Source organism: Chrysemys picta, chromosome 5, assembly GCF_011386835.1.
Source record: "Chrysemys picta bellii isolate R12L10 chromosome 5, ASM1138683v2, whole genome shotgun sequence".
Taxonomy (NCBI): Eukaryota; Metazoa; Chordata; order Testudines; family Emydidae; genus Chrysemys; species Chrysemys picta.
Genome location: NC_088795.1, coordinates 140,736,464 through 140,759,371, shown reverse-complemented (window position 1 = coordinate 140,759,371; position 22,908 = coordinate 140,736,464). Strand labels below are relative to the sequence as shown.

The following is a 22,908-nucleotide window of genomic DNA, read 5'->3' as shown; positions in this document are numbered from 1 at the left end:
CTGCTATGTCACATCCACAGCTGGCTTTGGCTAAGGGGCTGTTTAACTGCCTGGGTTCGAGCTGCAGCCTGCGCTCTGGGACCCTCCCACCTTACGAACATCTACACCACAATTCAACAGCCCCTTTGTCCGAGCCCGGCCAGCAGCATGGACCAGCCACGGGTTTTTAATTGCAGTGTAGACATACCCTATGTACAGTTACTCAGCATGGCCGTGGCACAGCCAGGAATAGAAGCCAGCTATCCCAGCAGGCCCCAGTGCTGTGCTGTCACCCCAAGGCCATCCCATCAGAAGGATGCTCAGAATATGCCCCACATCCGATTCAGGATGGACAAAAGTTAACTTAAGGGTTTGTGCAAGGACTTTGTCCCGTACAAAGGGCCAGTGACAGCGTGACGGAGGCTAGCTCACACCCATGGTCTAGGTAGCTGCATACCACCTGCTCCTCCCCAGAGAAAAAGGTCATATGGCGCAAAAAGAAGAGACAACAGGAGGAATCGAGTGCTAACACTTCCTACCTTTCATTCCAACGTCGGCAAGTTTCTTGATGCGTGTGTTCTCCTTGCTCCTCTGCCATCTCTTCATCTTTCCCTGGATTCCGATGGTCTTGCTAGGAAACATTTCCAAAGCAGTTCTTCTCCTCCTCTTCCACCTCTGTACGGCCTGAGTGCTATCGCTTCAGCAGACTGAGCCAGGAGCCCGCAGAGCCGCCAACCTGGATCGCTTCCCAGGTCAGCTGTCACATGCAGCAATCTCCGCCCCCCCCCCCCCCCCCAAATCTCCACTTTGCCAAGTCCCAAGCACCAAACACCGCAGTTTCTGTTCTAGATGGGGCAGGTTTAGAGCATTTTTTCAGCTTTGGAGAAGCACTTCCAAGATTTATTTCTGTAGTTTTCGTCTCCAGGCTACGCCAGGTTAAATGTAAACTTTGCCCCATGTGTTATTTATCAGACAGTCCAGAGCAGAACTGCAACCGCAGGGTCTGTTGAAACTCTGCTACAGCGTTCTCACATCCTGACTGCATTGCAAAAACACTGCCCGGCAAGCTCTCTGGTTTGAGCACCGACTCTCTGTCACAGATCCGAGCGAGCACCGAGTCCAGCCACGGCCCCGATCTTGGGGTCCCTGGGTGCTCTCTCAGAACACAGACCTATCGGACATCCCTCAGTGTTGGAACCTGCTGTCCAGCCACCTAGCCCCCCCTGGGTGCAACGCTGACCCTTCAGGCCCTCTCCCCTGAACCCCATCCCCCAGAACGCCACTCAAGAGGTGGGAAGCTTCTGGTTTACAGCTGAACTCTCGCTCAGGAATGCACCAGCTGTGAAGCAGTCAGCACACACACATGCTTTGATACTCTTCCAACTTTTATGCTCTTCTTTATTTAATCATGTAAAGCCCCGGAGAGTAGAGATCACACAAAACAAGGCAACAGCCTAATCGCAATATCCCTCACTAGGTCACCCTTCCCTGGGGGGATTATCTGTGGTCCAGCAGGCAGGGTTCTCCACCCACTGGCCTACACTGCCCCTGCCGCCGCCTCCCTCATCTTAATCTGGTGCAAAATAGCTCTCCCCCCCCCTCCAGGATTCCCTTGACAGACTCTGCTTCTAGGTGAACAGTTGCAACATCCTGCATGCTCATGGGGAGACTAAACACAATGACCCACACGGTACAGGGAGAACTGTCAGTTTCCATCCTCAAACCAGTTCCATTTCATAGAGCCTGAAGGGCAGGGTGCCAAAGGCACGGGACAGTGTGCAAGTGCCATACAAGTGGAAGGGAGTTTAGGGAAGAGCAACAAAAAGGATCAGGAGGGACTGATCTGTGAGCAAAGCCTGCCTGCTAAACACCTACAAGGATTGGGTGCAACAGGTGTCCACAGTGCTACTCATGAAGTTCGAGAAGATGTCAAACCAAACCAGGAACAGACTTGAGAAGCTGCGGTGTTTGCATATTGATGGGGCCAAGGTGCCAGCGTTTTGGCCTGGAAAGACCCAAGACATTCCCCATCTGATTCACAACATTGCACGCAATCTTGAGACAGCACTTGGAGAGGCCATGTGGACTACCTATGTGAAAATCCAACTGTAAGGACGCCCTGGTTGCGTCTGCGGGGTTTGAACTCAGGATCTTTGGATCTAAGAGCACAAATCTCTATTGCCTGAGCTATCTGCCACTCGCCCACTGTCGGCGTTAGGCAGTTCCACGCGTGCACCGACGCCAGCCCCCAGCCAACTTGTCCCGGAGCAGCTGGAACGTTGCACGGCCCAATAGGCAGGCGCTGACTCAAACCTCTGTAAGTGGTCTCACCACTAGAGGGTGACCGAGCCATGAATAGGGGATTACACAATAAACAACGCTGATGCAAGTATGTCACCAAAGCCACAGCAGCAGCGGAGCCTTAGATGTTATCACTTATCAGGGTACTTTAGCCAGCGGGGAGCTGTAACAGGAATGTGAGAAGACACGGTGTTGATTGGTGTCTCTGGAAAACGCTGCTGCAGATGTCAGCAGAAACTACGGGTTAATTAAAGAGCACAAAAGTGTGCATTTTATGGAGACAATTATTGGCTTGATGTGAGGCACAACAGCGGTGTCAGACGTTTTAAAGAGGCGAAAGTTGCCAAACAGAGCTCTGCTGTGTTCGGAGAGGCACGTACGTGTTTAGGACTTACTCACCAGCCAGATCCCCACCTACACGCCGTCGGGAATTGGGACAACGAAGAAAGCTTTCAAGAGGTTTAAAGCTGTCTGGGAAAGACGGAGGGAGAAAAGGAACTGGAAAAACTGCCTGGAAGACATTTCACAGCCCTGCACCAGACACCGCAGCCATTCAGTGTCTGACTTATGCCGGCTTCTCGGGTCCAAAGAACACAAATTTGGGGGGGGGAGGGGTGTGCAAGACTGTAAATCACTTCTGTTACAGTTGTCCCAATCATGATCAGGGCCCCTGTGCTAGGTGCTGCATCGGCATGGTGGGACACTAGCCTTGCTTTGGAGATTTTACAATCTCAACAGACAGCAAGAGAAAGGTAAGGATTCTTACTCCTGTTTACAGCTGGGGAAACTGAGGCACGGGGTAGATTAAGGGACTTGAAGGTCAGACAAGGAATCTATAGGTACCAGGACCCCCTAGTCCCAGTCCCATTCCAGCACCTTAACCAGAAGGCCACCCTTTATCAAAATACCGCGGGGCTCAGGAACATGCAAACATGGGAAAACCTCAAAATGTTAAGTTATACTTCAAGAAACTAAACAGGTGTTGAATGAAGATGCTGAGGTCTCCTTCCTCAGAAGTATTAGCGATGGCCACAGGACACCGACTGGGGTGGGCCAGTGCTCTGAGGCAGTACTGAACTCTCTCTGTCCCTCCTGAGGGCTTGGCTGGCTGGTTCTTGCTCACATGCTCAGGGTTGAACTGATCAGCATCTGTGGGGCTGGGAAGGACTCCCTCCAGGGCAGATTGGCAGGGACTTTGGGGGTATTCCACCTTCTTCTGCAGCATGGAGTGCAGGTCACTTGCTGGAATTATCTGGGTATCTGCCCCTTGGTCCATCCGATTCTCTGTCCGTAGCACAGAATGGTTGAGTCTCCTGAGGGCTATAATTCTTTGGTCTAAATCCTGTTGCTGAGTTAGTCTGCAGGTGATGTGGGAGGCCATATAGGAGGTCAGACTGCACGATCCCATGAGCCCTTCTGGCCTCAAACTCTGACTCCCAGGTACATGTCTCCATCCAATCCTACTTGGCCACAGGGACTAACCCAGGCCCAGAGGAGGACAGTCTCCAGCTGAGCAGTGGGGAGAGGAAGGCAGTGGGTATTGCACACAGAGGAAAGAGCCTTTCCCACTGTCAAGGTGGACGGTGTGCTGCTGTTGAGTCTGAACTTTTGATGAGCTTAAACTTAACCCAGACTTGATGTCTCTGTCTGAACTTTTAATCAAAGCTCTGACCTGCGAACTACTCATGACACCCCCCCTCCCCTTAAGTAGCCATCTCCCCTTATCTCTTTCTGAATGTACATTTTAACCTGTTTTATCCTGTAGAATCTTGTTTGATTATGCATGACCATTATGATCTGTTAATCACTTTGTTTACTTCTGTGTATAAATATTGATGCTCACCCCTAATAAACTTGCCACACTTACTCTGAAGCCTTTCAAGCTAAGGATAGTGTGAGCCCGTTGATCAACGAATTGGTGTCTGGTCTCTGACAGATTGTGAGCCCATACCAACTCCGCACGAACTCGGGTGCTGGAGAGGTGAGTGAGGACTTGCTTTTTTACCTAACAATTTGGGGGCTCGTCCGGGATATCCTTCTGGTGCGGTGCCTCTGTCCAGTGGTCAGACCACTCATATACGAATTGGCAGGCGCCACGGGAGATTTCTCCCAGCCAATTCAATATTGAGGGGTCGTGTACTGGACAGCAGGGTAAACGCCAGTTGGAGGGCTCCTGTCAGACACCATGGGTCAAGGGACTAGCGTGCCTCTTGAGAGTCCGTTGGGGATTGTAAATAAGTTATGGAACGAAGGGAAACTCCCAGTACAGACAGGAATGTCTAGGAGAAAGTTGTACACACTGTGTGTAAGGAATTGGACTGGGTATACCGCGGTATTGGCCAACCCGGAGATGAGGTGGCCTTCGTATGGCTCTTTCGAACAGGCTGCCTTAAGAGGAGTAAGGAGCCAGATCGAAAAAGACCATCCAGGATAGTTATGTTACTGGTTTTGTTGGGACACAGCAGCAGAGCTGTGGAAATCTTTAAAAATTATGGCAGTCAGGTATTCTCCCGAGAGTGAACCCCCTCCATGTTATTTCGATGAAGGGTGTAAACCACGGCGTGTTTTGACTCGTCAGTTGGTCCCCACTGCCCCTGCCCCTATTCCTCCGCAGGGGGACTCTCTCCAGGGCGCAGAGGGGAATCTGCAGGACTCCAGGTCGGAATCTCTGCAGAGGGATAAGGGGGAAATGGAAGGGCACACCTCGGGAGGAATAATTACTAGGCAAATGATCAAGCAGATGCAGCAGGTTGCATACCCCTCCCCTGGGGACGCCCAGAGGGTCTGGTTGCATCCGCAGATACTTACACCAGGGACGAATACACCCCTGCACCACCAGCTCAGCCCGTTCCCCAGGCCTGGATCAACTACGGGCAACAGCAGCAGCTGCAGCAAACTCAGCCTCCTCAATGACGGTACCCCGGGGGCGAAGGCAAACAATGTGATGGTCTTATTTCCTTAATGTCTTTAGCCGGCTCCTTCCTCACTTTCTCCCCTCCCAGCAAAGAGCCTCGTCTAACCCTTTCAGTCCAGGGACTGCCTGTCTCCTTCCTCATTGATACTGGAGCTACTTTCTCTCTTTTAAATCATGCCCCCTCTCTCTGGCTATCCTCTGAGGTTAAAACTGCAACTGGGGTGGAGGGCAACCCACAGTCTCTGGGACTCACTTTGCCTCTAAATGTTATTTATGCTGATAAATGTTTTTCTCACCGTTTTCTTTTTTCCCCAGCTTGTCCGATCCCTTTGATGGGCCGGGATTTACTCTGTAAGCTTGAGGCTACTTTAACCTGCACTCCTGAAGGGGTAGGATTATTGATGACAGTGTTAGGAGATTCGGCCCCAACTCAGGGTAATTGGGAACCCCCCCCCTCTCTCTCCCCTGACCTCACTGACCTGCCTTTAACCCTCTGGGGAATTTCTGACACTGATGTTGGCCTGCTCCTTTCAGCAGAGCCAGTAAGGATTCAAGTGAAGCCCTCCTTAACCCCCCCGTCAGTCCCTCAATACCCCCTGTCGCTGGAAGCCCGGAAGGGCATCCGCCCCATTATCGAGGGATTCATTGCACAAAAGCTAGTCCGCCCTCAGCGCACTCCCTGTAACACCCCTATACTGCCTGTCAAAAAAGCCTCCTAAAAAGGACGGAGACCCTATTCGTTGGCGCTTTGTACAGGATCTACGGGTTGTTAATCAGTATGTGGTCCCTCTTCATGCAGTAGTTCCTGATCCAGCTACTATCATCAGCCAAATCCCCTGGGATGCTGAGTGGTTCACTGTTATTGACTTAAAATCAGCTTTTTTCAGCATTCCTGTGCACCCAGACTCTCAGTATCTCTTTGGTTTCACCTGGGAGGGACAAAGTTATGTCTGGCAACGACTTCCTCAAGGCTACAGAGACAGCCCCACGATTTTCAGCCAATGCCTCCGCCACGACTTGGAAGGCTTCACCAGTCCGCAGGGATCCACGTTAGTCCTATACGTAGATGACATCCTATTAGGTAATCGCGAAGAAGCTGCCCTCCGCATCGATGGTAAGGCACTTTTATTATACCTACACACCAGAGGCCACAAGGTAGACCCTAACAAGATTCAGTGGGTCTCACAGAAGGTCCGATATCTGGGCTTCCTATTAACCCCAGAGGGAAGACAAATGGACCCAGTCCGCATAAAGACTATCCAAAACTGCCCTCTGCCAAACACCAAGAAACAACTTCGAGGTTTCTTAGGATTAATTGGCTTCTGTCGCCCCTGGTTACCGTCCTGCGGGGAGTTAAGCAAGCCGCTCCACCGACTCACTGCTAACCTTGCTCCTGACCCTTTGCAGTGGTCCCCGGACACAATCCAAGCCTTTCAGTTACTCAAGGACAGTGTGGCCTCCTCCATGTCTCTCCGCCCCCCCAATTACAGCAAACCCTTTCACCTTTTTGTCCACGAGAGGGGCGGAATTGCTAGTGGCGTCCTTACCCAGCTGAGCGGGCCCCACCATTTCCCGCTTGCTTTTTACTCTCAGCAGATCGACCCTGTCGCTCAGGGAACCCCATCCTGCACCCGGACTCTGGCAGCAGCTGCCCTGCTGATCACAAAGGCAAAGAGCCTGACCCTGGGTCATTTTACCACGGTTTGGACTTCTCATGACTTGTCAGCCCTTCTGCGTAGGGGCACAACCCAAGTCTTTTCGGCCCATCGTCAGCAACAGCTAGAGGCCGAACTCTTAGAAGACACTAACCTAATTTTTGAAAGGTGTGGGCCCCTTAATCCAGCTACCTTGCTTCCTGACCTGCCAGTCCTCCAGGATCAGCATGACTGTGTGGAAGTAGTTTATAGCATCTTACAGATAAGGGACAACCTGTTTGACGTGCCACTGGACAACCCTGATTGCATCCTCTTCTCGGACGGAAGCTCCTTCTATGTTGATGGCAAGCGTTTCACCGGTTATGCAGTCACCTCTGAAAGGGACATTCAAGAGGCCGCCTCACTGCCAGGCAACTGAGGAGCCCAAGCCGCCGAACTCTATGCCCTGGCCCGAGCTTGCCAGTTGGCCGCTGGTAAGACCGTTACCATTTTTACTGATAGCAAGTATGCTTTTGGAGTTGTGCATTGTCACATCCACCTCTGGAAGTTTCGAGGTTTCCAGACAGCTGCCGGTAAACCCATTCAGCACCTCCCCCTCATCCACAAGCTTTTGGACGCCCTCCAAGAACCCTCGGTCCTGGCTGTAGTTCACTGCCGGGCCCATACTAAAGATGATAGCCCCGTCACCCGTGGGAATGCCCTGGCTGACGCCTCCGCCAAGACGGCTGCCGTTTTACCCTTAGCCATGCCCACGTTGGCTATTGCAGCCTCCTCCTTTACTCCACCGCACCCCGTACCAGTACCCGCTGCTGAACTACAGTCGTGGGAGAGCCTCGGAGCCACTCTGGTCAAAGGGACCTGGCTTATGCCGGATGGCCGAGCCTGCCTCCCTCGCTCCACATACCCTGTGGCAGTTCGCTGGCACCATGATAAGGGGGGTCACTACGGCACGCACGCCCTTGTGGACACCATCGCTCGCTTTTGGTATGCTCCAGGCATTCAACCCTACTGCCTGTCAATTGTGAAAGCATGCAGCACATGTCAGCGTAATGGACCTGCTCCGCCTCTTAAAAAAATTAAGGGTGGAAGACCTCCGCCTGCTGCTCCATTTCAACATCTTCAAATTGACTTTGCAGATATGCCAAAGGCTTTTGGGAAAAAGCACCTCCTTGTTTTGGTTTGCCCTCTGACTTCCTGGGTCGAAGCTTTTCCTACTGCTAATTGTACTGCTGCCACAGTGGCGAAGATTCTCCTTAGAGACATTGTACCCCGTTTTGGCATCCCTCTCGTGCTTGACTCAGATCGCGGACCTCACTTTACTGGTCATGTCCTTGGCCGTTTAGAACAAGGACTGGGCATTTCACACTCCTTTCATACACCCTACCACCCTCAGTCTAGCGGGAAAGTTGAGCGTATGAATAGGGAGCTTAAGTTTACATTGGCTAAATACTGTCAGGAAACAGGATTAAAGTGGCCTCAGGTACTTCCCTTGGTCCTGTTTCACCTTCCTACTCGCCCAACCCGTGTATTGGGATTATCCCCCTTTGAACTGCTCTATGGACACCCCCCTTTCAAAGGCGGGGCGCTACCACGTGCTGATGTTTCACTATTGGGAGGGGATCATATGACCGTGTGCCAGTTTCTCTCCCTACAGGCTCGCCTCCGTACCCTTTGGAAAGCCTCGCAGTTTTCCCAGACCGTGCCACTGGAAGAACAGATCCACCCGTTCCAACCAGGGGACTTCGTCTGGGCCAAAAAGTTCATTCGTGGCGACACCCTCCAGCCGAGGTTTACTGGACCCCACCAGGTTCTTTTAACAACCCAGACTGCAGTGTTCCTGGAAGGACGCAAATCCTGGATCCACCACTCCCACGTCAAGCCAGCGTAGTGGATCACAGTGACGGACCAGCAGCTCTTGCCACCACTGAGGACACTGCCTCCGACCAGTGGACCAGCTTACCTCTTTCAGACATCAGACTTAAATTGACTCAGAAAAAATGAGAGGACCTTTTATTCTGACAACTGTATGTTTTTTATTATGCCTTTTTAGTTTATTTTCTGCTTATGAAGATAATGCTTTTATTAGATATTCCCACGAGGTTAAAACTTGTATTTTAGGAAATAGAAGTAATTGCTGGGTATGTACTCAATTTCCAGTAAATGCAGAACAGGGACTCCCCTTCACACCCATTCCCCTGACCACTGCTAATATGACTTGGATGCCACTGGCTAGAGTAAAAGATCCAGTCCAACACAATCTTACATGGGACAAAACAGGAGTGCCAATTAACAGATATCTCAGGGTAACCAATCAGACAGGATCACTGTGTTTTGTTAAAGAAAAGGGGTCAACTTTTGTGGGAACAAGTAAATGCAACATGTATTTTAATGGCACCGCCTTTAGTAAAAATCTTGGCTTCAAGCCTTGCACATCCCACTTATCCCATATGTGGATCCCTCACCCCGATCCAACTTTTTCATGGGTGGGCAGGCCTTCAGAGTCAGCTTTTAAGAAGCACTGCTCAGATCAAAAGGGTGTCCAACTAATTGCTAAGGGACATACGATTGCCTTCTACAACTGCTCAAGCAGTACTCTACTACACTGCCCTTTGAAAACACCACTACCAAATTGTGCCTCTGCAGTTCGCACAACGACCCCTCTGCGTTACCAGGGGAACAGTGGTCCAACGGGTGGTGGGTTACCTACTACTTTGAGAAATGGAATACCCGAAACGCATTGTATGGAACATACTGCGTGTGCGGGCCCAAAGCTTATTACTTTCTCTCCCCTGATTGGGCAGGGTCATGTTATTTGGCATGGCTAACACCGCCTTCTCGCATCTCCCTCACTCCCCCTCATTTTCCCCACGTTCGTAACATCCGTGAAACCTTCAGAGATATTAATATCCGTGATGGTTTGTCGTGGCAGCGGTGGGCTGGTCTCATTAGCTTGAGGGGTGGTGTCATCCGTCTACAGGGACTACTAGAATCTTTAACCAATGAAACTGCGACCCTATTTGAGAATCAGGCCGGGGAAATGTCCCAGCTGCGCCAGTTAGCTTTGCAAAACCGAATGGCTTTAGACATAATGTTAGCAGCCCAGGGAGGAACTTGCGCCCTCATAAATGAAGAATGCTGTGTTTTTGTAAATGACACCTACTCTGACACTTTTCAACGTACCAAACATCTAAGGGAAATAGCTAAGAACTACTCCTCTGGCCAGCCACCTTATGATTGGTGGGGAGCCTTATGGAATTGGCTGCCTGGATCTGGGTGGGTTAAAAACCTCTTGGTGGGTATTGTTGGGGCCATAGTAATCCTTATAATACTGTGTTGCTGTATTCAGTGTGTCCCCTCCCTCATAGACTCATGTGGGTCAGTTTATTCTTTTCCTACTTCAGCCAAGGGCCTTACTCTCTTCGAGTTGGCCCAGGCTGAAATTGCCAAGCGGCCCTTGGCTCCTTAAAATGGGGTGTAGCTTTTGGTAAATAGTTATCCCAAAGCTACAAATGGAGGAATGTTGAGTCTGAACTTTTGATGAGCTTAAACTTAACCCAGACTTGATGTCTCTGTCTGAACTTTTAATCAAAGCTCTGACCTGCGAACTACTCATGACACCCCCCCTCCCCTTAAGTAGCCATCTCCCCTTATCTCTTTCTGAATGTACATTTTAACCTGTTTTATCCTGTAGAATCTTGTTTGATTATGCATGACCATTATGATCTGTTAATCACTTTGTTTACTTCTGTGTATAAATATTGATGCTCACCCCTAATAAACTTGCCACACTTACTCTGAAGCCTTTCAAGCTAAGGATAGTGTGAGCCCGTTGATCAACGAATTGGTGTCTGGTCTCTGACAGATTGTGAGCCCATACCAACTCCGCACGAACTCGGGTGCTGGAGAGGTGAGTGAGGACTTGCTTTTTTACCTAACACTGCCGTATGGATGGTCCATGATTTGGCTGAGGAGAAGAGGCCAGAATGAAAGTGGAAGGAACTGGGGAACAACCAAAGAGCTAGGAGGCAGGAGAGGCTGAAGTCTACCCCGTTACCTTTTGATTCAGTTTCCTCACCCGTTTCACATGGGTATCATGGGAATTAGCTATAGTTAACGGCTCCACAGTGCTTCCAATATGGAAGCCACTGTATAAAAGCCCAGTTAAAGCTGACTGAGGGGCTAGCACTGCATTTCCACTGCACTTCCCAAGCTTGTTTGCTTTCTTGTGTCTGTTAAAATGCAACCAGGACTTGGCACTCTCTGACTTTCATGCTTGCTTTTTAAAAACCGCAATTGTGTATTAGAGATTCCCACCCCCGGTTACGATGTTGACAATCTTAACCCTACCACCTTCAGTGACCCGCAGAAAAATTTGGGCTTGGGCCATTTTTGATTCTTTTTGAGGGATACAAAGGCTTGAGCAGTTTGTCTGGGCTGCTCCAGGTGACACTTCATTCCCATTTCGTTAGCCAAGTTGCCTCTTCGCAACTGATTATCACAGAACCATCAAATTCAGCTTAACACAATGTATTCTCTGTGCTCACCACAGCTCCAGATCATAGCTCTCGTCCCTACAAGTCACTGAGCATTCCCAGCCTTTTCAATTAAGGTGGCGAACGCTTATAAGACATCCTCCAAAACCCCCAAAAGTTCTCCAGCAAAATGAGGGAGAGGCAGAGCCAGACCTCCTGAGTTCTAAGATACAGAGAGAAGCCAAAAAAAGCACTTTCTCATTGGCCGAGCAAAGCAAGGCCCTACACACCTTGACAGCATCGGTCTCTAAGGTGATAACTTTTGAACGTTGCGTCCAATCAATTCCAGGGAACGCTCTAGGCAACGATAGGCAAAACCCTGTTGAGTCTGGTGAAAAATCAGAAAAACAGAAGGGGGGAAATGGGGGCCACAGAGCCCCTGGTTAGCAGAGCTAGCAGCTTAAGCCACCTTTGTAATAGGCTACAGCTCAAAGAACCAGCTGATGACAACCACTAACACCCCCCATCTCAGCTCTGCCCATGCTCCCAAGAAAGTCTAAAATGTTGACCACCCCCCACCAGAGTGACTTACCTCCCAGCAAGAAAAAATACTGGTGGGCGCTTTGGTTTGCAGAGCCCCTGAAATAGGGAGGGGGATTGTAGCGAGTCCCTGCCAGAGTGGGATGGGAAAGTGACACCGAAGGGGCTTGTAGGGGGAGTGGAAAGATGCTCGGAGCCGTCGGTGCATGCAACGCGCGAGACGCGCTAGTTCCTTTTTTAAATCCTTTGCGGCTCCCCTTTACCTGCGGAGGGGCTCTTGCGACACTGGAGAACGAAGTTTCCCAGCTCATCAGCTACTTCACTTCCCTGGCAATCAGTGACTAAGATGGAAAATATACTGAAGTCTGCTTGCCGCTACCTGCTCAGAGCGAAGGCACAACATACCCAGGAGCGTCCCGCTGTTAGCGCAATCCCCGCTGCCTGGGAGAGAAGCTTTAAGCGCTCTGCTCTTGCTCCGCGCACCAAGACCGAACTCATGAGAACAAGCAAAAGTGACTCCACCCTGATGAATCTTAGCCACACTTGGCACGCAGGGAAGCTGGAGACTCCAAGCCAAGAGATGATGAAGGACACGCACTACAAAACCCATCCCCCCAACTGCTGCCTAACCAGAAGCCAACCCTGGGAATGGAGTAGGGATCCCCCATCCCGCCCGGTGTTGCAAAGTTCTTGCTCCAGCATGTTATGTTGTGCACGGCATATCAGGGCATCTATGGGATGGGGAGTCTTCTGCCCCTTCCCGAGAGGCAAACGAAAGAAAGGCGGCACAGAACGTGGTGCTAATTCAACATGGGTTCTAGGCTTGGCTTTGCCACTTTGTGTGGCCTTGCTGCCTAACTTCTCATCTCAAATTCCACTTCCGTACAGTGAAGCTAGAACATGGACCCCCACAGAAGTGTCATGAGGCCTAATTCATTGGGGTTTTAAACGCCAAAGGAGGTGCTCACATTCTACAGCCACAGAGACGGGTCTAGGGCCAGTCATGGGGAATGTCAAGGGTTATGCCCCAGGGGCTGGGCTAGGGATCCCACCACCCAGCTCTATAAATAGCGCTGCGAATCCTTGTGTTTGCACACTGGCTGATCATTTACCAAAGGAAACTCAACTTAGACACAGAAAACCCAGCTCTCCTCTCTTCGGATACTCGCATAGCTCTCCGCCTTCGCATCCAAAAGCAAAGGTTTTCTAGCAAACGTTTTGTTGGCCAGTAGATACCACCCCAGCTGTACAACATACTTCAGGCTTCAAACACTCACATTTTAGCTGAAAAAGTCACATCCAAAAAAATCCATTACATCTCCCTCCCCCAAGCCCCAACCATCACTGCAGAAGGGCTCTCTAGAGTATAGTTTTAAAGTTCCTACCATGTTTCCTAGGAGTCTGTTCCACACAGCCTGACGCCCTGTAGAGGCATGTTCACCCTGGACTCCCCCCAACTCTGCTTAATCAAATTTCTACCCACGCACGCTGTGGCTATGCTAGACGTTTATTAGCCTGATGCAGCCCCACTACCCATAGCCACAGCTGGAGAGTGCGTGTAGACAGCCACCAGCATTTGAGCCGTGGGTCCATCTGGCCATGCCCCCAACATGGGTCCAGATGATATCGTGGTGTATCTACATCCGCACAGCAGCACCAGTGCTAGAACAGAGAGTAATTGAGAGAGAAAAAGATTCTAGTGTAGACAAGACCTCCAATCCCCTATGGAATTCTTCACCTTCCCTAGAGCCTATGCCCTTCAAACCCCTGCAGTGCACTGTAATACTCCCAGGCGCGCACCTTAATACTAGTCTTGTCAACTAGACAGATTTAGTTCCTCTGAGCTTTCTTCATAAAAAGAAATCACTTGTGCATCTAGCTTCTCCACTCACCTCCTATCCTTCTGGTCCTTGGGCACCTAGAACATCCATCTCACCAGTGCCGTATACTGAGGAGTTATCAGTGCCCTGCTCCGTGGCATGACGGCTCTTCATACACAGCCCAAAACGACACTTCTCTGCATTTCAACACAAACTCGTGGCCGGTGTGCAACCCGTCACTGCCCCAGCTCTCTTTCCATTTCAATTTCTCTTCCATGTTCATTTGGTTTCCTTCTCCAGTTTGCTGAAGGATTTCAGAATATCGTGTCATTTACCTAAGTGACCCCCAAGCTGCTCTCCCATTAGCTAAGTAACGGCACTAACGTTTGCCGCGGCTTACGTCAGCAGAACAGATGGGGAATCCGCAATGCTTTTAAAACAGAATTTAGGCTGCCAAGAAATTAGCCCCCGTTTCAATCTCGGATTTGGATGCCCATCCTTCCCCACGCTGCCATTTTAATCGGCTTTTGATATGTGGCGGCCCACAGCAGGTCAGAATCCCCTCCGAAGCAGAATACGGTGGTCTCACATTCCTCCCCACACCCGCACAGAGTTAGTGTGATCTCCGCAGGCCGGCCTGGAAAGCATGGTGTTAGTTTAAAAGTCTGACCTAGCAGAGCTGGTCAATGTTCAGAACCTTTAACGACAGCTTTTCAGTACTATTTGGCTACAGGGTAAAATGACATTGTAGCCTTGAGTGTGGGACAAGGGCTTCTACTGCGTTTGTCCGGCTCACAGCGCAGCAGGGTCCTGGGTCCAAAGGAGGCTCCTGGAGTGTCACTGCAGCATAAAATAACAAATGCTGTAACCAAAGTGGTGCTCTAGCCCATAAACAAACATTGCTCGTCTACACTCCAAGGAAGCTGCCAGGGACTGAGCTGTGGGATTGCATCAGAATGCGATGCAAGTCAAGGAATGGCCCGGTACTGAACCCTGCTACCCTAGTTACCAGCAGCAGGTGTCACTGGGGAAGTACTCCAGCCTCCATCAGACAGGTCAGGCTAGATCAGTGGTTCCCAAACTGGGATTCGTGATCCCCTGGGGGTACGCGAAATGTTACAGAGGGTTCTTGGGGAAAAATTCTCTAAAGGTGGACAGAGCTGTCCCTAGGGACCCCGTCACAGGGCCAGCAGCCCGGAGCCCCTGGACTTCCAAGAGCTAAGCAAATCAATCCAAGCATCTCTATCACACTGAGGAGATATAAGGAGTTTTGAAGTTTCTAAGAAATGGAAAGGGAGGTGGATATTTTTTGCTGTTTTTAAAATGAAATAGGCAGCTAGTCTTGTTTTTAAAATATTACGAAGAACAAGTTTAAGCTTTGTTGTAACATGTGTTGTTTGCCTGGACTGCTCAAGGCCTGAATGCTTGTGTAGGAGGAACTCTTTGAGTTGGCTTCTTAAATACCTTCCTGCTGGTTCACATCTGATACTCCTTGATGAAACATAGGAGCCTTGTCTTCTAACAGGCTTATTCAAAGTGATACAGGCTACGAAAGTGAGATCTTGGAAGAGTGGTGCCGTTTTCATAATGTAATAAAAATAATGTAATGATAAATAATAATAAATAGTGTGTAATAAGCATGTCATAAAAACAAATTTTATATTTCCAAGATCGCTGCTTTTGTAATTTATACTCAGATAAAGGAGAACATCCCTGGGAATATTCATTTTTAGGAGGGAGTTCGCGAGACTTGACATTTTAGTGAAAGGGTTTCCCAGGTTGTTAAAGTTTGGGAACCACTGGACTAGATCATCACAATGATCCCTCTTCTGGCCTTGGAATCGATGAATCTACCTGAAAAAAGCCACTTGCCCCTCGGCAGAGCCAGCAGGTGCCCCGTAGCAAGAGAGACCGGGAACAGCCCAGCGCAGTTGCTGCATATGAGCACATCCCCCATAAGCCCCCAGAGAAAAGCCTGCAAACAGAATTCCCCCGAGACGTGACATCTCGGTGCAAAGAGCCCCCCACATGTTCTCCAGATAGAGTAATCAGCCCACTCTCAAAATAGCCCTGTACTTATGTACCAGCCAATTACCACTAAAGATCACCCCCGCCCCTCCCATTAGCAGGGCAGGGCCTTACTGAGTACGCATCCCTCCGTATTTGTCTATAGTACTTCGATGGCTCCCTCACCACAGCATCCGCGCACCTCATGATCTCTCATGTAGTCATCCTTGCAACCCCCGGTGCTATTATCCTCATTGCACAGAGGGGAAACTGACGCACGGGCAAAGCTTCCTGCTCAAGGTCACACAGGAAGTCTGTGGCAAAGCACGGAACTGAATCCAGATCTCTCAAATCCTAGGCTAGTTCCCTATCCACTGGGCCACGCTGCCTCTCTACCATTCCCTTCCCCACAATCTGCATTAAAGCTTACAGGGCTGCCAGTGGCACTGCATTCCAGAAACAGCCGGCTTGAGGCACTCTCTCTTATCCACACCAGAGGAAAACATGCATTAGCCGGTAAGGAGCAGACAGGCAGGTTCAGGAACTTGAATTTCATCCTTCAGTGACACCGCCAACCCGGGCTGGATACAGATTGGTGACCCAAAGGTGAATGGCTTAGCGCAGGGGTGGCCAACCTGTGGCTCCGGAGCTACATGCGGCTCTTCAGAAGTTAATATGCGGCTCCTTGTCTAGGCACCGACTCCGGGGCTGGAGCTACAGGTGCCAACTTTCCACTTTGCCGGGGAGGGGTGTGGGGGGGGGGGTTGCTCACTGCTCAACCCCGGCTCTGCCACAGGCCCTGCCCCCTCCCCTGAGCCTGCCATGCCCTCACTCCTCCCCCTTCCCCCCAGAGCCTCCTGCACACCATGAAACAGCTGATCAGGAGGTGCGGGGAGGGAGGGGGAGGCGTTGATCAGCAGGGCTGCGAGAAGCACTGTGAGCAGGCAGGGGAGCTGATGGGGGGCTGCTGACATATTCCTGCGGCTCTTTGGCAATGTACATTGGTAAACTCTGGCTCCTTCCCAGGCTCTGGCTGGCCACCCCTGGCTTAGTGCTCACATTACCAGCTCTTGTGGCCAGCCTCAAATCATCACGTGTAACTGGAACAGAGCTCAAGATCACGTTGTGTATCCGAGATAAACTGTCCTTCCTTCACCGTGCACTGAGCGTTGCTCACAAGCATTGGGGTGCCGCTGTTTTTCTCTACAAATAATAAAAAGTCCCCTGGAAGTATCTGTTTAGCAAAGAACCATGAAAAGTTAAGTGGATTTTGCCAAATCTCCGGGACTCCTGAAAGCTTGATGGTGTCTCTTTGAATGGACTCATAGGGAAACAAAGTCACACACATTAAAATAAAGGGGGGAGGGGGCATCTGTGGAGAGTTTTTGCCGGCCTGGGCACCATTTCTTAGCAGGAAGCTCGAGCCAGCCAGCCAGCCTGCGCGCACACAAGCCCACCCAAACACGAGGCTGGGAATCTATTCCAACACTCCCGAGAGGAACGGCTCACATTCCCAGCACTTCAGTACGAAGCGTGGTGCGCCACGTTAAGGTCTTCGGGGGGAGGGGAGCTAGTAGACATTGGATAAAAATCTTATTCCAAACGAATTGGGAGCGTCAGCAGGAGGGGGGAGGGAGGAAAACCAGCCACGTCACAGACTGACTTTGCTCAAATCCTTCCAAAGCTTTAGTCTAGCTCAGTTTTGGACGCAGCAGCGAATTGTAGAATCCAGGTCCAATCAGACAAAGCATCGCCAGCGCTCACCGTGGTTTCAGGTTTGGAGCCTCGAGACAAGTGACAACAAGCGTGCAACCCAACACTGACAGCCTTCGGGGCTTTATTTCTGCAGCATCTACGTGCCCGGGCAGCGCGTTCCAGCTCTGCCCTCGTTCACGAGAATCCGGGACCGCTTGGCACAAGGTCCGCCCGACCTGATGGGCTGCCATTCCTGTCTCTGCAAGGCAAACCCGGCTCCAGGTCTAGCACATCCCTTTGCTCCCCTTCTATGGGTCACCACTCGGTTTAGGACCAAGAGATTACAGGCCTAAGTTAAGGCACCAGGATCTGGGCTCCTATCCACTGCTCACACAGGAGCACTAGTAACATAATAGTTTGTTTACATCACCTCATGCAAATGACTAGAATTCCTTTACTCATCTCCAGTAACCATACCGGTGAGAGTTCAAATATTTCTTCTTACGAGTCAAAGCATATATCTATCTCCCCCCCTCATCCCCCCCACGCTTTCAAACACACACAAAGACCCCTTTGGGGCTGAGACGAAGCATGGATGTTTTTAGGCTTGGCAGAATTCAGTTTTTACTTTTTATAATTTCGACCAGCAATATCGATGTTTATTTTGAAGCATTTCTTATTTTGATCAATTTCAATGTGCGCAGCTGGGGGAAATTATGGAGGGCTCAGACATTAATTGCTTAATGACAGCAAATGTTGCGATTCAAAAAGCTAAAGCTTTCTAACTTAAAACACAAACTGTCAATATCACATGTCAAAATACACCAAATAAATATCCTTAACTCAAATGCTAACTAGTTCTCAAGCACCATTTTTCTTACTTTGCCTCTGTACATTTCGATCACCTATGGCAATTTTTTTCATCAGTGTGAGTGTACACAGTGAAATCGACATTGACCGACATTTGCCGATAACAATCTAACCCTTCCAAGTCTAGACATTCTCGACCCAGGATCTATATAAAGTTACGAGCAGCTGAGTGAACACAGAGGGAAAGATTTCCTGCAACCTGAACTATGGCATTCACTGTCATGAGAGCAACAGGCCCGAACGCCAGCATGCACCAGATTCAACTGGCTGTCCCAATCACCTGACCAGCCAGGAGCCACAAGGTTCAGCCAGAGAGAGAAGTTTTGTGTGACTGGCCATGATGTTCTCATACCAATATACAACCTGTCACTGCACGTTACAGTGGAACCTGAAGAGCCGGCATGTAACAAATACCTGAAACACGCAAGGCAGGGACGGAGCTAAGCAGCATGGAGTCTGGTCACTGACCTTGTTCTTCCCCACAATAAGACAGACATGATTCTGGAGAAAGTGGGGCTGGCAGTTCAGTAGGAAGCGCTCTGCCCTCTGACTCAATCCCCAAAACCTCTGGCCAGCAGGTAGCAAGGGTCCCCGTGGTGCAGGATAGGTTGTCTTTTGGGTGAAGATTAAAACAGCCACTGGTGATCATTGAAGACCCCATGTCCTGAGATGAAAAGCTGTTAGCCCCAGTGCCCAGGCCCCTTTCCAAAGCGGGATAATTACATTAAGGCACCAAGTCTATTGTGTCCCATTCCGAATTTTACGCAGCTTTAATTATACTCTGCCAGTCTACAGCACCTTCCATCACCGAATCTCAGAGCCCTGTGTGAATTGGGTTTCCACAGCCCCCTGCAGTGTAAAAGCATTAGCCCCACTCCCGAAAGTCAGTGGATCTGACTCTGCCTCTGCAGGCAGGATCAGGCGGCAGAGAGAGACACTGGAAAGTTAGTTTCTTTTGCTTTGCTTTGTAGTAGATTGCGGTGCATCAGCAGAGAGGGGATGGGGGCAGGACATGGAGAGCAGGAAAGCTGAGGTGCACCGGCAAATTTGTGGATGGGAGCCAAGGAGTGGAACAGCAGGGAGTGCTGCGGATCAGGATTGAGGGGACAAGGGCTGGCACACTGAGGTTTGTTAGCCAAGATTAGTTGGGATATGGAGAGACTGGGAAGGGGGGAGGGTGATAATTGCACAAGACCTGCCCGCAGACCAGGCATCATTCCTCATGAATACTGCTCATCTACAAGGAAAGTTCATTGGTCTTTCTGCCCTTTGAGCCTCTCCGTGATTTCTCTGGCAGACACACGTAGGCAAAGCGAAGGAGAAACCCACAAAAGGAAGTGCTGGCACTAGAGCTGCACCAAGGTATTTCAAAACCAGTGGCTGTCTGGTAACCTGCTGAAAAAGCGTGCAGCTGAACGTCATTTACTGAGATTGCTCCTCTGAGGTGCACACCCGCTTGTGGTGGTACCATTTTAAGAGGCAGCGCGTGTGCTGGCTCAATAAAGCACTCCAAAGCCTTCAGCTGGAAACCAGAAGCTCCCAGACAAGGAACTCCACGGAGAGGACAGAGGAGTAGGTGATATTTTCAACTGATAATACCGAGTCTGACACCGTCCCGATGAACACGCTAACTCACTGCACGTAGGCCTGGCAGGACACATGGCTCTGGGCCTCCACTATAGGCATCTGCTTCCCCCACTGCGAGGCACCTTTTCGTTCGGTTGCGTGCAGCTCTCAGAACAGCAAGGCATTCTCACTGGGTGAGGAGGTTCATTTCCTTCTGCAGATGGGAGCCATTCTAGCAGGCTTGCTGGTCTGTAATGTTTGACCTACACTAGTCATTACACTCAACAGCACGGTTCAGTGCAACCGCACGATGGCAGTGGGGATGCAATCCCAACGTCCTTGCTCCTACAGCAATGGTTCCATTTAGGGCTGTCGACTCATCGCAGTTAACTCACGCGATGAACTCAAACCAATGAATCGCCATTAAGCGCAGTTTTAATCGCACCGTTTAATACATTTCAATTGGTAGTCCCTTGTTTAATATTGTGGATGTTTTTCTATATTTTCACATATATCTTGTATTCTGTGTTGTAATTGAAATCAATATACACCTCTACCCCAATATAATGCGACTTGATAGAACACGAATTCGGATATAACGGGGTAAAGCAGCGCTCCGGTGGGGCGGGGCTGCGCACTCCAGCGGATCAAAGCAAGTTCAATATAACGCGGTTTCACCTATAATGCAGTAAGATTTTTTGGCTCCCAAGGCCAGCGTTATATCGGGGTAGAGGTGTATCTGAAAATGTAGAAAACACCCAAAAATGTTTAAATAAATGGTATTCTATCGTTTAATCGCGCGATTCATTTTTTTAATCGCTTGACAGCCCTAGTTCCATTAGCTGTTAACGCTACAAGGTCTATGACACGTGGTAGTCCAGTTGCAATTCCATCCAGGAGAGGACAGTGCTTTGTGAATGCACACACTGCCTACTTCCTTACAGTGTATTACTACACACATCAGCTGTGCTCTGCAGTTCTCACACAGAAATATTCACACTCCCCCAGGTAAACCAGACAGTATCTTAGACGAAAAACATTGAGGATCTTCGTTTTTCCAGTGCTGTAACCTTGCTCAGCGTCTATCTGGTTTGCTTAACGTGAGCCAGTGCATATGGCAGCGGTTGGACTAGAACGTGCTAGTACTCCAGGTCAGCCCTCAGAGGTTGCTGCTGAAGTTACCGCCAGTGAAATAGTGAACGTTGACATTTAAGTGTCCTACGGGGGCATGACATACCTCTCAGGGCTGCTGTTCCCAACTGTCTGCCGACGCGGGCAGACAGCCCTGCAACCGGTCCCATTTGTGGTTCTCTTTCACCCAGAAAACCTAGGAAAGTTTCAATGAAAGCTGCGATTCTGCAGAAACCAATGGGGCCACCTGAGAAATAGTGGTGCGGGGAACTGACCGGTAACACCTCAGTCCATCTCCACATATACCAGCAGACAGCACAGCGACCAGCTTACTTTCCCGGGTTCTGCACGACGCATGCTCTCACCCAGTGTCACATGAGAAGACAGGGCTACAGGACTCTCAGATATACCCCCCAAACCGGACTAAATAAAGGATTTCTGTGAAGCACATATAAAACCAGCAATGCCAGAGCCAGGTTAACTTCTCTTCCAAGAGTCTTTGGCCATCCTTAGGCCCAAGGCTACAGACCAAGTGCCTTGCAAGCCTTCACCTCTACGGCCTAGCGAGGAGTGATACCAAGAGGCTCTGGAAGGAGCAGTGTCCACAGGACCATGATCAGGTCACAGCCTGGCTGAAGGAACAAGGCAGAAACATTTATTGGGGAAGGGGAAGCAAATCCCAAGAGCTCCAAGTGCCTCCTGAGAAGAGGGTGGAGAAAGCCCTTTTACAGGGAGAGCAGATCCCTATTAATTCATCAGACCACCATCACCCAGCCTTATGCTGAACTAGCAAGTATAGTACATCACTTCTGGGCCTCTTGGAATCAGCTCAAGTTCTTGCATTAGGCTGCAAGTGGCATGATACAGACAGATGGCTGCCCAACAGCGGACAGGATGATCGGGGAGCAGCTTTCACAGTTCTACTGTAGTATTTCCCACCTCCACCCTTGAGTCTGTTAGTCCTGCCCCAAAAGGCTCCTGCAGGGAGATTAAGATTTGGAGGAACCTTCAAGGTGGTTAAAAAGAGATCAAATCATCCTAGGGGACCCATATGCCAGATTGTGAGTTCAAAGGTTTGACTCCTTCCTCCACCAAGAAGGGAGGACACATTGCTAACTGCCCTGACAGTCCCACTACAGTGCGTCATCCCGTTTCTAGTTTCATCCCTTTTCACCCTAGAGCACAGTTAAAGCCACCAGTCACATGCTACTTTCTCAGGGATCCCACAAGGAGCTAATAATATGGGCCAAGGCAGCTTTCTCTGGCCTCTGGCTTAGCCACAGCCAATTGTGCTTAGTTATAATGTTTAATCAATCACCGCATCGTGCCCAGCACACAAGCCCATTTGTGCCGGCTATGAGAGATGAAAGAAAGAGGAAATTCAAAACTTTTTGACAGCTCCAGACCACAAAGGCCTGGCAAAGAGAAGCAGAACGGACATGGATGCTTACTGTCCCCAGTGGCTCCCGTTCAGCCATTACAAAGAGAACATGCCAGGAGAGCAGCAGCTCCCGAGTTACCCTGGAGGTAAAGAATTAATTAGGTGTGTGTGCGTTAAAGAAATCATTCGGATTGCTTAAATCTCATGGGGAGTCCATGAGAATCTCTCACACGTACGTCACAGAGCAGGAGACCCGGAGAACCCCTCCCTGTCGGAGCCCATCCGCCAGGACCCATACAACCATGGCCCCTTCCTCAAAGGTTATGCAGAGACATCACCGCGTTAGGCTGATTTTCTTTAAGTACCCAAGCTCACCATGTTCTTGGGACATGAACCCCACGGGCTACTTGACGGCTCCCTTGCCATTTAATAAACTCCTGGGGGTAGGGGGCAGGGAGAGTAAGTTGGGGGTCTAATTCTACCAGGCCCCACAGTATTGGCTCCCGGCCTAGGCAACGGCAGCCAAACCAGGAGCTTCACTCTCCTGTCTGAGACGCTTACTGTGGGAACCCACTTT

General features: G+C 50.1%; 1 protein-coding gene across 4 annotated transcripts in view; it reads right to left on the bottom strand.

Moving 5' to 3' along the window:
* Window positions 1–22,475, bottom strand: part of PAIP2B (poly(A) binding protein interacting protein 2B) — a 47,276-nt gene extending 24,801 nt beyond the window's left edge. For 2 of the 4 annotated variants that reach the window (XM_065597370.1, XM_065597367.1), the window contains exon 1: window positions 519–688. Coding sequence is in view for 1 of the 4 variants with exons in the window: in XM_065597367.1 (XP_065453439.1) it covers window positions 519–621 (103 nt within the window). In the remaining 3 variants the exon portion in view is untranslated. Of the gene's footprint in view, window positions 1–518; window positions 689–13,753; window positions 14,525–22,401 lie in introns of those variants that run through there. The other 2 variants (XM_065597371.1, XM_065597372.1) reach the window with 2 other exon arrangements.
* Window positions 22,476–22,908: the final 433 nt, after the last annotated feature.